Consider the following 13,924-nt stretch of genomic DNA (forward strand, 5'->3'; position numbering starts at 1 on the left):
GATTTGTCCTATCCTGCAGTTTACATGCGGCCTTAATGGTTTCTTTTGGCCTTCCCGGTCGTCGGCGCCGCGGCTGATGAATGCCGCATCTTGCTAGTACAGCTTTCCTCGGGTTTCAGAATACCTACGCCATCTTGCATCTGATATCATATCAAACAAGTGCCATTGGTCCGTTTTGAACAAGGGAGAGAGAGATATGCAGCTTCATCAACAATGTACGATAGATACTCTGGACAACTAAACTCAGCCACAGTCAATTGATAGAGTGTATACAAATTATTTACTTGTTTGCCTGGAGCGAACTATACTCTCGACTCGACCATGGTGTGCAGAGCAGTCCGTAGCCCAGTGTGTTGCAGTAATTAATGTAGCAAAGAAAGTCCCAATCATTCCCACAGCAAGGGGCAGGCCTCCGTCAAAGGATGCCGCTCTCCCATTGAACGCTTCTCTTTTGCCTCGCATGAGGATACCTGTCATCGACCCGAGACCTACGTGGAAAATGAGCCGACTGGGTACGCCTGATGTCCGCTTCTGCTTGCTGCCCATGGATTCTTATCAAGAGCGGCCAGACACAGTCGTAAGACGTTTTCTCGTGCCGCTAGTGCTGAGAATCCCATCCTACCCAGCTGCGAGGCATGATTCGCCAGATCTTGACTTCACCACTGCGCAGGTCGTCGAGCCGGAAACTCTCCTGCTTCACCTTCTTGCTCTCGCGTCCCTGCTCCCACGCCCGCACCTTTTTCTTGACGCCATCCCATTCGGCGACAATAGCCACATGGTCAGGTTTGCCCACTTCCATGGAATACTTGGCATGCATGGGACCATGCTTGCCTTGGAATTTGGCGTTCCGAATCGAGATAATATCACCAGGTCGGATTTCGTCATGCATCTGCGTTGACGCGTTCGCTATATTGGCATAGACCAAGGCACCGTAAGCTCTGGTACCTACAGGCTGCAGAGCATCCTTGAAGGGCTTCAGGAGCTCGTAGAGCAACCCATGGGGAGATCCGTCACCAATGATTGTATCCTTCTTGGACGGGACCGCGTTGGCGATTTGTCGTCCATAACGCTCATATGCTTGCTCCAGCTGATCTTGACGCAAGCTTCTGGGCGGTGGCTCGTGTCTCTGGTCCAGCTGTGTATCGGCTGGGTTTTGCGGATCAAACCGAGCTGTAATAATGGTTTGAGAATAGTCTTGGAACAAAACGTAGATCTCCTTAGTGACCTCGGTCATTCCGCTCTGTGTCGAAGAGGTGCTCTCGTCAGACTCGAAAAAGATATCTTTCCGGCCCTGAAGCGCGGGAGGGACACTGTTGGGTTGCAGCCACCAATTGGTATGCTCGGCAAGGTCTACATCTTCAGCGACATAACCGGACTCCATCGACATCGAGGGTCTGGTGGCATCCGTAGACCGCCGCCCCGAAGCTGCCCGCTGGGCATCGATAGATTGGCGCGGAGGAGCACGATTGGCAGGCGGCGCCGGGGGTGGCTCACGTCGCTCAGACGGCGGGGATCGTTCCACGTTTGGTTCGGGATCATCTGTCCTGGCCATGCTATAGGACGTGGCTGCGGGCACTGATGCCTTGGGGGCCGAATAGTTGTATGGATCATACTCATCATCGTCTTGGGCATATGACACCGACTTGGTAGGAGGAGGCGGTGGCGGTGGAGGGGCACCTCGAGGAGCATCTATAGAGGTTCGCGCTGGTGGTTGACTTGGTGGTGGCTGGCTTGGAATCGGAGGAGGTATGGCTCTGGGTGCTGCTGCACTGGGAATTGGCGGAGGCAATGACGGCGGAGGACCCTCAGAAATTGGAGACCGAACAGGGGTATTATCTTCCAGGCTAGAGTCACGAGCGTGCGACTTCAGCGCCTCCTTGTGTGGGACCGAGGACGCAATATCGGTGTCATAATCGCCATCATATTCCGTTACTTCGCCTTCCTCACTGTTATCGAGATGGCCAGGTTTCATTGGCGATGCTGTCGGTTCATCTGACGTCGATGGACGACTTGGTACTCCGGGTGGAGGTGGAGGCGGTGGGCGGCTCTGCGTTGGTGGAGGCGGAATAGGAGCCGCACCAGGAGGTGGTGGAGGTGGCATGCTGGTCCTCTTGCTTGGGTGAGTGGGTATAGGAGGAGAAGACGGTGCAGCATCGTCACTCATGTACGATGCGCGTTTGGCGCTTGTGGGTGCAGACGGTGCTGGAGGTAGCTTTGGTGAGCCCAGCGGAATTGGTGGGGGGGTGCACGTCCAGAGGGCGCATAGTCTGGACGTGAGAATTCCACGGAAGACTTCATGGGGTTCTCAGACAGCTCGTCATCGGATTCCGAACCAACACTAGGAGAAGTCACGCCTGCCGGCGGAGGTGGAGGAGGTGGCCGTGCTATGGACTTTAGTCAACGGGAGGGACATATCATGGCATTATAGGTTGACTTACACTCAGCGGGTACAGGTGGCGGCGCTGGACGACCACCGGGTAGTGGAGGAGGGCCAGACATTGACCTTCGTGCAGCTGTAATCTTTTTAGCAAACCGCTTCCCAGATTCCGGTGGAGGCTACTCACATTCAGAGGCTCGTGGGCTAGTTGACGTCACAGGAGTGATGTCCTCATCGTCCGGTATTTCACCCTCATCGTGTTCGGATATTTCTTCATTTGCGGGCTTTTGCTGCCCCATACCTGGCAAGGCCATCATGGCAGGAACTGGAGGCGCGGAGGCAATAGGCGAACCGGTAGAAGCTCCCTCATCGGGCTGCTCACTAGAACGTCGCTCCATTGGCGCAGTCTTCTTTTTCTTACCGACTGGAGAGGGCATAGGTGGACCGAACATGCTATGCATGCCCATCATTCCCATACCACCGCTCATCTTTGCCATCCTGGCCCGCAGCTCCTCCTTGCGCCGGGTCTCAGGGTCTTCATCTTCGTCGTCTTCTGCTTCCGCCTTCTCTTCAACCTCCTCCTTAGGTACTGCCTCTTCATCAGCGGCTTTCTCCGTAGCCCCGGCCACGGGGCGCGAGATGCTTGGCTTGGGATGCGCGTCACTGTCTTCCCGCTCGGTGAGATCATCCTCTTGGCCTTCAGTCGCATCTCCTGCGCCAGACATGTCGGCCTCATTGCCGTCTTCAGGAGAATCTTTGGATAACTTTCGCCGCGTCGGCAATTGCTGCTTCGGAGGAGACGGTTCGTCTATAGACTCGGTGTCTCGGCGCTCCAATGGCATGGGCGTCTCGCCGACGCCGGGGGTAGCGGCAGCACCTTCTTGAGTGCCGTCGCTTTCGGTGCGCTTCTTCGGCGGGGGTCGTTTCGGCTTCTCCCTTTTAGATGCAGCCTCCGAGTGTCTCTGTGCGGCTTCAGCTTGTTGCTTTTGCAGCAGAGCGATGCGTTCTTTCAAGGTTGTAGGTTTGGGTTGGTCCTCATCTTGACCTTCCTGGGAATGAGATGAGGTAGGTACCAAGCCAGCATGTTGGGCAGTCTCGAGATTTTCTGCTTCTTTTTCTCTAATCTCTGGGTCTTCCTCTCGTCGATACACCTTGGTCGTGGGCGTTTCCTTTGGCGGGGGACATAGGCATTTCGGCTAGGCGGCGGGGCGACGAATGGCTTCTTGATGAAGCCAGAACTCCCTGAGCTGAGACCGCTAGGCTTGAAAGGTGCCACAGGCGGCGCTGCAGGTTTGTTGAAGGCGGCTATGCGATCTCTGAAGCTCGCAGGCTTCTCGGATACTGGCGGTGGTGCGCGAGCTTGCGCCGGAGCCTTCGGGGACGACTGAGCGACGCTGGGCTCTGGCTTTGGGGGAGCCGGAGCGGCTGGGGCTGCAACAGGAGCAGGTTCGACCGGCTTGGGCGGCGCTGGGGCCGGGGATCTGGGCGAGAGCGGTTCGGCAACACGAGGCGGCGAGGCGACGGTTGGTTCCTCTTCGACAGGCTCGTAGGGCTCTCCAGACTCTTCAGACTCTACCATGGACTCGGGCGTAGGCTCAGGTGTAGCCTCAGGCCGAGCCGTATGCTCCGGCTGGTCTTTCTTTCGTGGTCTGGTCGGGCGCGGCGGGGCGGTAGGCTCGTATTTCTCGACAAAGTTGCGCGGGAAGATGCCTTCCTGTTTGACGCCCGAGGCATCTATATACTCTCCACCGTACCAATCGGGATCGTCATCTTCGGTGATGGTGATAACCTGGCCGATCTCAAAGGGCAGATCGTCCTCGTGGCCTGAGCTGTACTCATAGAGCGCCTTAACTTTAAAGGGTGCAGACGCCATGGTTTGGCATTGGCAGCTAGCCGCACCTTGATGGAAAGCTTACAGTCGAAAGCAGGCGATAATGTTGTTGGGGGGTGGATAGGCAAAGTTGTGTAAAGCATGCAGTAATGGGGAAGTCGAAGTCGGAATTGGGGCGAAAGGTATGCGTGCGTTTGGAGATGTTGATGGACCTTGGATCGGGGTGTGAGGGGTTTGACTGGGGGTGGCAGATGGTCGGAAGGAATGGCAACCTAAGCGACTAATGGGCGTAATGTAGGTAGGGTAATGGCTGTGGGAGGACAGGCATGTATTAGATCAACAATGGCACAGGTAGACAGGTAGACAGGTAGGAAGGTAGGATACCTCAGTTAGGTAAGTCGATCCCCAAGACCACCTGAGCGTCTTTCACTTTCACGGCCGAGATGTCCTCTCCTCAAACGCTTGAGGTGATGCTGGGGCTGAGCAGATGTGCAAGTGCAAGTGCAAGTGCAGTTGCAGGTGCAGGCAGAACAGGTGCGAAGTCGACGGCCTGCTAGGAAAAGGGAACGAGAATCATAAGCTGCTACTGCCGATGCTGCCTACACTACATTGTACCGAACTTACCTGCCACCCATTGGCATTGGGTACGGGCTGCGGGCTGCCAAAGGTCGACGTCAGCGCATGAAAGTGAGCCCAGTCTACCCTAGTACCGCTTGCGTCTGGTCTGTATCACCACCAGCAGATGACTGGAGCTTTTTGAGACGACGGCGTTCTAGCAAGTATCGCTGCACTCAAGCCCACGGCCTCGGGACTGCAAGACTGCCTGGCAAGCTGGGCAAAGTTGTGCCGACGACAACAGTATCATTGAATCTAATATCAAGAGCGACTAGGTACCAAGTTCCAACCAGCCAACATGGAGTCATCCAATGTCCCTGTTGCGCCGCCCGAATTCAATCCTCCCGTCTCTGGTTGATTAAGGCAGTGTGCAGGTGCCTGATCGCGGTCCTTCGCAAGGTTTCAAGGCTCAAAGGTTGAAGCTCGGAGCAGGCTTGGAGCAGGCTTGGAGCAGGCTTGGAGCAGTCAGCAGTACCACCACCAAAAGCAAATCCGCCAGCATTGTACGGAGTAAGGTTAGGTACATGGTGGTTTCATCATCAGGCTGGGAGCCCCGTAATGGCCCGTGCTTTCCATGCTGCAGCCACACGAGCCACCCACTTCACGTCATGCCGCTAGCAGATGACTGGGATTTAGAAAGTGTACCAAACCCCGAGAAGGGCATTTGATGGAAGATACCTACATGTACCTGGGTAGAGCCCCCGCCAGACCACCAACATCCAAAGCCTTTCAGTAGCGAGGCGCACATCGGAACGCAGCATTCTTGTATGCTTCAACTCAGGACACAATCAACTTGACAGGCTGTGTGAATCTGTTCCAAATATGTCTACACAAGCTAAGCCCCCGCCGAAGGGCATCTTGAAGAAGACTAAACCTCCCACCGGAACCATACCCGACGAACCGGACGCTGCTACCAGAGCTCGGAATCTTGCGATACACCACGCGACCATCATACACGACCGCCGGCAGATTTCCGATGCAATCTCCGATTCCGTCATCGCCTTGTCCAAGCTGCCTAGTGAGTCGGCTGAGCTGCCGCCGACCGCTGCTTCGCCGAGCGACGACGATGCCGTAGCCTTCACGTCGCAGATCCGGCTCTTTCAGCCCTCCGACTACGAGGATCTGATCGAGGAGCGCAACTGTCTGGGCAAGTGCGGCTACGTACTTTGTCCCAAGCCTCGGACCAAGGTGAATCAGACGGGCGAGTTCAAGCTGGTCAACTTTGGGCTGAAAGACTTCGCCATCGTCCCCAAAAAGGAGATGGAGAGGTGGTGTTCGCAGACCTGCGCGAGGAGAGCCATGTACATCAAGGTGCAGCTGAACGAGACAGCCGCCTGGGAACGGGCAGGCATCGAGGGTATCCAGATCGAGCTGTATCAAGAGCCGGGCAGCAGCAAGGCCGGGAAGAAAGCAAGCAACCCTGCTGAAGATCTTGCCAAGGACTTGCGGTCACTCAAACTAGAAGCGGATCGCAAAGCCGCCAGCGATGCAAGGGAACTAGCGCTAGAAAGAGGTGACACCGGTGATAAGACAAAAATGCGGCGGGTCGCCGTCAAGGTCAAGGAAAAAGACGTCTCGGAGGCGCCAGCAGAACCTTCACTCGATCAAAATGAGGATGGCCATCTGCTTCTCGAAGGATACAAGCCAAAGTTCGATGCCCAAGCGCAAAAAGACCGTGTGGGTTGACAAGGCCCGCTAGGAACAGACAAGAGAGGGGTTAACCACAGTTTGCCCATTGCAACGTTTGGTACTCTACACAGTTTGGACATAGTAAGTCAACCTGCAACTCACACTCTCGCCTGGCTGATCCCGGTGCTCAAACTTCTACATATGATCGACTCTGTCGAAAGGAGAATCCATCGATGATTGAACGTGAAGCCCCCTTACAGCAACCCTTCTCCAGGCTGCCTTGTATATACCTTGCACCAAGTCTGACAAAGACATGGCATACGGAAGTCATCCCGAGAACATCGTCCCCGACAACTTGAAGTTTAGTCAACCCCTGAGAACTTGCGACGATGATGAGAATCGGATGGTCACAAACATCAGTATCTGCTGTTGTGGATGGCAGGTAGTTCTCGTTGCAAACCTGCGCTTTGGTTGGCAACGCAATGTGAATGTAATACTTACGAATGGCGACAAGTGTTCCAACCTGACGCATGGATGAGGGGGTCTATTCCAGCCAACCGTTTTCAATAGGCGTCTATTACCGGCGTGTGCAAGTTCAATCGGTTTCGCGTGGGGAAAATGTAAAGGTTGTCAATTAATTACTACGAAGTCCAGAATTCTTTACATACTACCTATGGATTATGTCAACAAGGTATGAACATGCGCCCCTCACTAGGTATTCTTGTGCCCGAATCCTTGATCAGTCAAGGATTTCGTACGTCGTAGGAGTTAATGACCGTCGGCGTTCACAGAGACGGCAAGTTGAGAGTGATGTTACGGCAAGACATATCCTGGTGCATTTTCGAGTCGACGAGCATCATGATGGAACGATGCCACAATAACATCTCAGGGTAGCGACTTGGCCAACAGCAGCGTGGCAAGGGGGACTTATTTAGTAAGATCAACGCAACAATCACAAACCGAAGCAGGGAATGACGGGAACGGGGAATGGCAATCAACCGTCTTCCCCAGCGTACTGGAGATTCAGGGACACCTGATTGGGAGTAGATCTTGTCTTTTGCAGATCTAAAATGCACTCACTATCGTCCATAGAGACGCCATGCAGCCGTGAGAGTAAGCCGTGAGACCAATAATGCCAGTTGCCCAAATCAAACATTCCATAACCCCATTGCGTCGTATTGCATTCACCATTTTCCTCCTTCCCTAAGGACTTAACGAGCCTGGCGGTCACCGAAGCGGCGAGGGCGCTCGGCAGTCTGTTGCTGGGTGACGGGGACAACGTTGACGGGGATGGCATCGAACTAAACAAGACCCATATTAGCCAAGGCGACAATTGCGCGCGCAGGAATAGCAAAAAACGTACGCCAAGGTGCTTCAGCAGGTCCTTGGTCTCGCCATCGATGTCGAGCTGGCCGGACTCAGAGTTCTGGGCGAAGTCGAGGGCGGAGACCTCGGGGACGTATTGATCCTTGCGCTCACGCTCCTCTTCCTGGAGCTTGAAGGAGATACCGCGGACGGGGCCACGCTGGATACGCTTCATCAAGTGTGTGGTGTAACCGGCACTTTAGTAGGGATGGTCAGCTTCGAATATTTCTCGAATTGTTCGTATCGTGACAAGAATTCTCACATCTTGTTGCGGAGACGCTTGGAAGCGATCACAGCGATTTCATCGCAGACACGCTTGTTGCACTCGAAGTCGAGCGTCAGGCGGGGGTAGAAACGCTCAATGATCACCTTGGCGCTCTTCTTCACGGTCTTGGTACGGACGCGACCCATTTTGGCGGTGTTAGCTGGAGATTGTGGGAGTCGGTAGTGAGGTTGGTTGGGCTGGCGATGTTGAAGATGGAAGTTCGTCAATCTTTGTGTAAGTAAATTGAATCTCTCTCTGGTGTGTGCAAGTATCTGTGGAAGTGGGGACTGGATAAGATAAGGACTTAAACCATACGACTTGTGCGTGGATGGTGGATGGAGAAGGGTAGTGGGCTACCAGGGAGTGTGGCTGGAGTGCGCCACAAACCACCAAGCCACAAATACGAATGATCATTCGGGGCGCATCTGCGCATCAGGAACGTGATGTCCGCTAAGGCAATTGATTACCTAATGCACATGTATCAAATAGTACGTACAACAGTCTGAAATATCGATTGGTGAGGTTTACATCTATCATATCTACACTTCAGGCGTTCCCATTCCCCCAGTAGTTACACAGTTACTGTACAAATGATACACAACAGAGACCACCATGTAACACCTCCGTCCGATTGCAATAGTTTGACAGAGATATGCCGGGTTCATTGTTCTGAATAGCCTTACAAATCCCGTCCGCCGAGGTTGCCAAGGCCGTAGTTAGATGCACTGCCAGACGTTCTCTTGCTCATGTACCTCCGATCTCCTGTAGGCTGAGACCTCAGTTTTGGCTGGGCTGCTTCTTTGACGGCGCCCCCAAAGGTGTCGCATTCTCCAACCAGCTCCTTCTGTACTATGTCTGTCTCGAGATCATTGTCCAGCAGCCTTATCTGAATCTTGCCTGTTGCATCCACGTTCGCCGTCTGAACCTGTACGTAGACCTTGGCACCGCCTGAAAGACTGGGATCGAAGTCGTTCAGCCCGGTGATACCATTGTTATTACCCACGGCGCTCTGTGCATGCCGGCGTTTGCTACTGAATGTTGTCTCGTGCGAGGGAATATTGGCGATGAAACCACCAACACCAATCTTGGGATTTTGGTTGGTTACGCCGAATCTAGGCGTCACAATCCTAGCCTTGACGGAGGCGTGGCTCCTCTGGGGGCCATAAATCGGGTGATTCTCCATGAATGCTTGCGTACGCAAATATGACAGACCAGCAGATGGGTGGGTGATAGGTGGCCCTTCAGAAGCGTATGGACTGTCCCGATACAGATCATACGCTTTATCCGGAATCATATGCCCCAGCATACTTGGTGCCAAGTGCGAGTGGGCGTTGCTAACAGGGGCCAGGTCCAGGAATCGGCTAACAAGATTGAAGAGTTCATGGCGATCTCCACGGAGTCCTCGGGTGTACTCCAAAAGTTCCTCCTCGGTGATTTCGTCTGCCGTTACGGAGGGGATGGCGTGTGTAGGGGTGCTCGCGTCTTGCTCTGATATGCTACTGTTGCGATCTGCCGTTTTTTCGGCTGCCAGACGCTCTCGAAGGAACTGGCGGAACTCGGACCGCCGTGCGCATACGCTCTTGGCGATATAACGATCGAACTCCCCATCTGTCATGCCTGCAAGCCACGGCCCGCGGAACTTCCATCTCAGACTGAGAGGGTCGCCGTCGTTCTTGGTTTCCCATGCGGAAGCAGATCCGTTCGGGGTAGCAAGAAGTTTGGAAGGGGCGGGGGTAGTGAAGTCCCGGCTATCTTCGAACACCGAAATAAGTGTTGGATTTGCTTGCCGGTCTTTGGATGTTGGGACCGAGAAACTCAGGTTCATTTCCCGGAACTTTTCGAGAGTGATCGTGTGGTCGGAGGCGGACTGGAAGTCGGTAACATGTTCGATCGAGTCGACCTTCTTAACTCGCACCAACGGGAAAGTAGACTTTGTGGTTGTTTTCAGAGGCAGCGGGCGTTTGAATCCCCAGTCACCCACCATTCGGGAAGTCGAAGGTGTTGTAACGGTAAGATGCGTAGGAAAAGCTGCCGTGGCCGTCTCGGATTTGTGTTTGGTCGCTTGCGACATATCCCCAGGCGGGGGGCGCAATTGGCGCAGGCATTGAGAACAATCGCGAGGAGCGAAGTAGGGCAGCTCCAGGGGAGACAGCCCGTTGTGTGGACGCCATTGTCGACCAAATGGGTTGAATGGCAGAAACCTCAACGATGGTGAGGATTCGCGACAGAAATTCTGCTTGGGCGTCCAATTGGTTTCGACACCAGCTTGATGCTTGGCGGCGGGCGGCGGGCGGCGGGCGACGGGCGACGGGCGCCGGGACAGATCTTGAGCCGCCAGCTGGCGATTGGGCCTTTGACAGCCGGCCACTCGTGTAAGTGCGTCTGTAGGTTACAACTTATAAGAGGTAGGTAGGAGGTATGTTGGTAAGACTTCACTTTGCCGGAATCACTTTCTCAAATTCTCGATATCTTTAGCATCTACCATAAGGCACTATATTTTCTTTTTCGCCATTCAAATTATATGTAGTGGCCTACCAAACAAACTCAAGATCCTCGGCCTGGAACACTGCATCCGCCTACCTGGTCGCGTCAAATACGCACCGCCCTCCGTTGACACCATCTCCTGGTCTTGTCGGAGGCGTTGGTTCGTGTTTTTATATACCGTATACCTGCCTTAGACTGTGCCTAATTTACGTATTCGTCGCATGGTGGAAGGCTTTTTCTTATGCCAACATCGCCTGAGTGGTTCACACCCATAACCGTGTCAAAGGCCGCTGGCTCTTCCTCTTCAGGGCCGGCTTCATCCATTGCATGTTATCTGTGTCTTGATACCTTATACTCCTGAACACTGAGCCACTTAGTTACCTGTTAGACTGAGAAGGCTGCAATAGTGTCGCTTGGCATACGGCACGATCTTGATGACCATTGGCGAGGTTTATCGTCGAAGTCAGCTTTATACCCTACAATGCGCGTCGTTTGAGGCCCTGTGTATTACATTCTATGTGTCACGAGGACTCTATGCGTCTTTTTCCCCATTGGAGGGGGAGGTCGGTATATGGAGGCGGGCGTCTCCCAGATATCGGGAAGAAAACCGGTATGTCCCTTGATGTTGCCCGCCCCCGGGTACCTGAGGGTTATCGACATTGGGTGCGTTACAAGACCGCTTAAAACACCATTGCTCATGGTATGCGGAATTTCTATGTACATGTATTGAAGACAGTTTTGACTAACTGATGTCAAGTTCGCTGACACATATACTCAGCTTTAGACCCAGACACGTTGTGTGGTCTTGTGGCCCAGTAGCGAAGGCTGGAGTTGTATCTTCTCTCAACACCCAATACTGCGAGCCGATCAGATATGTGTCTGGAAATCTTCAGTATTGACCCGCTGAATTCCCATGCAACAGAAACAATGAGATCGCTGAGTCAACCGGTGTGCCTTTCTGGGGCAGCGCGCACCATCAAGAGACTTGGCTGAGCAAAAATCCTTGGCTTCCCGAGCCTGTTCAGTAATGTGTTTTCGTGAAGACGTTTGGATGACTGCATATCCCCTCGAAGTAAATGCGTCTGTCATGGGATAGCTCAACTGGAGCCAGGTCCAGTGCCAGGCTATGAAAGTCAGTTGCGCATGTCAACGTCTACTGCTCGACACCTTTCAGGGACTGTCACTTATCGCACAGTGATTAAATAAGGCAGTTGCATCAGAATGGCTTAAATCCCCCTTCTCCGGCTCCTCGATATGTGTGCTCCACATACGTTATAAAACCAAGGGTTCGATTCCGAAAACGTATGAGGGTTGTAAGCCGAACCCTCATCGTGGCTGAGATTTACACGGGTTTCTTCAGACTAGGTAACTAGACCACGTGGTAATGCAAGCCATTTGGTCAGTCTTTCGGCTGGCCCAAACGACAAATCACCGTCGAGACATGAATCGTTCAATTCCGTGGGACGATGTGAAGGTGCGAGTGATTGGAAAGAGGTCGCTATCACATGTAATGCCATCACCAGGCAGGTGCCCATTTCATCACTGAGTAAATCAATATACCGCTGTCAACCACTTAAGAATAAGCTGTTTATTCCCGTGCCAACGATTGGAACCGATTGAGGGGTTGAAAGGTCTGCGGGAAGCCGTTGTTACGCGAAAAGCCAAAACGGAAATCGTTATCGTTATACTACTACCGCTATAGGGTAATTAGATATCCCCTTAATGGCCACAAAGCAGCCCCCCCCGTACAATACTTGAAAAGAAAGATCGACAGGCCCGTGCGAGCTACAACTGGGCTCATCCGTCCAATCAAATAGCATAACCAAGATCTTAAACGTTTGAAACGGGCAAGCTGCTCATACTAAACTATCCCTGATACGTACAGCACTTGATTTTTGGTGAGGGGGCTGCTTTATGGCCATTAAGGGGATAGTAAGTGAATTTATTACACCTCAGTGAACATGGAGGGAGGTTGGTGATACCCAGGTAGTGATCTGCAATAAGAGAACACCAAATATATACCCAGCTTTTCCATTTCCGGGATCCGCCGAAGCAGAGTCACAAATATACATTCTCAAGGGCCAGGGGTCTTTCCCAACTGGCTCTGGTCGTTATCCAATCAACATACACTTTGACACTTTGACCGTCGAAAGTCCAAGACAGAAGGTGGCGCATGTTTGCTAGCTTTGTGGCGGTGGTATAACAAAGTTGCCTAGCGAGTTTCGACGATGAAGATCTATCTCAATCGAGCATCGCATGAATTTGGAAAACGCCCGCCCGTCATGGCTGCAGCGACTCCACCTGATATGCCACGACCGAGGCCTGGCAGCTTCGGTGACGTTCTGGGGTGGCATCTGGCCATGCCGATATGGCTAGATTGCGGCCGATGGATTTAAAGCAAGCAGCCACCATCAGGATCAAAATGCGAAGACTGTCTGCACCAGTTCTCTGACCAGGACACAGGGCATTCTTCCCTTCCAGCTTCTTACCCAAGCCACTTACTTACCCGAAGTACGACCCGGCTGCCATTACACTTTTCGCCAAGAAGTCACTTACAAGCCCCCTGTATGCGGAAGGAAGCAGCATATATACACATACACATACCTAATCCTTCGCGCTCGCACTTCCCCTCATCTCTCTGGACTTGACCGCCGCATCGCGTAACTACCTCGGATATGGTGGCCATCTCGCCGCTCGTCCAGACCATCCTGGCGGTGGCCGACTTCAGGCTACGGGGTTACTCGGATGCAAACTGCGGCACCATGGCCATGGAAGTCACCGATTTCGAGAGTTTCGGCTGCCTGAAGCTCCCAGGCGGCGGCATGATGTCTGTCAGCTTCGACAGCGGCAACTTCAAGTCCGGCAACGTCGAGGGCCACCACTTTGTCACCGAGGACTGCACCGGGCCCGGCATAGGACAGGCGAACTTCCTCGACGCGAACTTTACTGTGCCGGACGGGCAGTGTGTCAACGCCTCCATGGCCCCGGATGCGAAGAAATTCAAGTCCTTCTCGTATGTGACGTATCGCTGAGGGATCTAGAGAAAGCTCGCCGTTATCCTGACGGGCCATTGGGAACGCTGAATGTCCCAAGCCACTGCACTACATACAAGCAGTCGGGGCAGATGGTCGAGGGAGGCAGGTTTCACTGCATTGGTAGACTTGTGCTGTAAGGGAGCTAGCTCTAAGCCCCCGGCGCGACATGTGTTGATCCGTTGCACCGAGTACGAAGTACGCCAGTGTGTGAAATCAACGTTTAACGTAGGGGCCATGCTACATCTGTATACATGTATATATATTAGTTCTATATATTTATGCCGGGCAAGATGCATTCTGGAGGTTTCGTTTTGATGGCGTTT

General features: G+C 53.4%; 5 protein-coding genes across 5 annotated transcripts; 1 reads left to right on the forward strand and 4 right to left on the reverse strand.

The window, feature by feature from the left end:
* Positions 1-598: 598 nt before the first annotated feature.
* On the reverse strand, positions 599-4,250 carry PG986_006024 (uncharacterized protein; the record flags this gene model as incomplete). Its single annotated transcript, XM_066842246.1, has 5 exons — positions 599-2,202; positions 2,250-2,384; positions 2,439-2,513; positions 2,565-3,546; positions 3,591-4,250. 5 exons carry the CDS (start codon positions 4,248-4,250, stop codon positions 599-601), a joined length of 3,456 nt encoding a protein of 1,151 aa, XP_066702108.1.
* A 1,395-nt stretch (positions 4,251-5,645) lies between these two features.
* On the forward strand, positions 5,646-6,509 carry PG986_006025 (uncharacterized protein; the record flags this gene model as incomplete). The annotated part of the gene is made up of 1 exon (XM_066842247.1): positions 5,646-6,509. One exon carries the CDS (start codon positions 5,646-5,648, stop codon positions 6,507-6,509), a length of 864 nt encoding a protein of 287 aa, XP_066702109.1.
* A 1,154-nt stretch (positions 6,510-7,663) lies between these two features.
* Positions 7,664-8,228, reverse strand: PG986_006026 (40S ribosomal protein eS17; the record flags this gene model as incomplete). The annotated part of the gene is made up of 3 exons (XM_066842248.1): positions 7,664-7,753; positions 7,816-8,014; positions 8,080-8,228. 3 exons carry the CDS (start codon positions 8,226-8,228, stop codon positions 7,664-7,666), a joined length of 438 nt encoding a protein of 145 aa, XP_066702110.1.
* A 533-nt stretch (positions 8,229-8,761) lies between these two features.
* On the reverse strand, positions 8,762-10,153 carry PG986_006027 (mitochondrial 37S ribosomal protein bS1m; the record flags this gene model as incomplete). The annotated part of the gene is made up of 1 exon (XM_066842249.1): positions 8,762-10,153. One exon carries the CDS (start codon positions 10,151-10,153, stop codon positions 8,762-8,764), a length of 1,392 nt encoding a protein of 463 aa, XP_066702111.1.
* A 3,142-nt stretch (positions 10,154-13,295) lies between these two features.
* Positions 13,296-13,637, reverse strand: PG986_006028 (uncharacterized protein; the record flags this gene model as incomplete). Its single annotated transcript, XM_066842250.1, has 1 exon — positions 13,296-13,637. The coding sequence occupies one exon, from the start codon at positions 13,635-13,637 to the stop codon at positions 13,296-13,298; it is 342 nt and encodes a 113-aa protein (XP_066702112.1).
* Between the last annotated feature and the right edge of the window lie 287 nt (positions 13,638-13,924).

Source organism: Apiospora aurea (assembly GCF_038362705.1).
Source record: "Apiospora aurea strain CBS 24483 chromosome Unknown utg000004l_segment0_segment0, whole genome shotgun sequence".
NCBI lineage: Eukaryota > Fungi > Ascomycota > Sordariomycetes > Amphisphaeriales > Apiosporaceae > Apiospora > Apiospora aurea.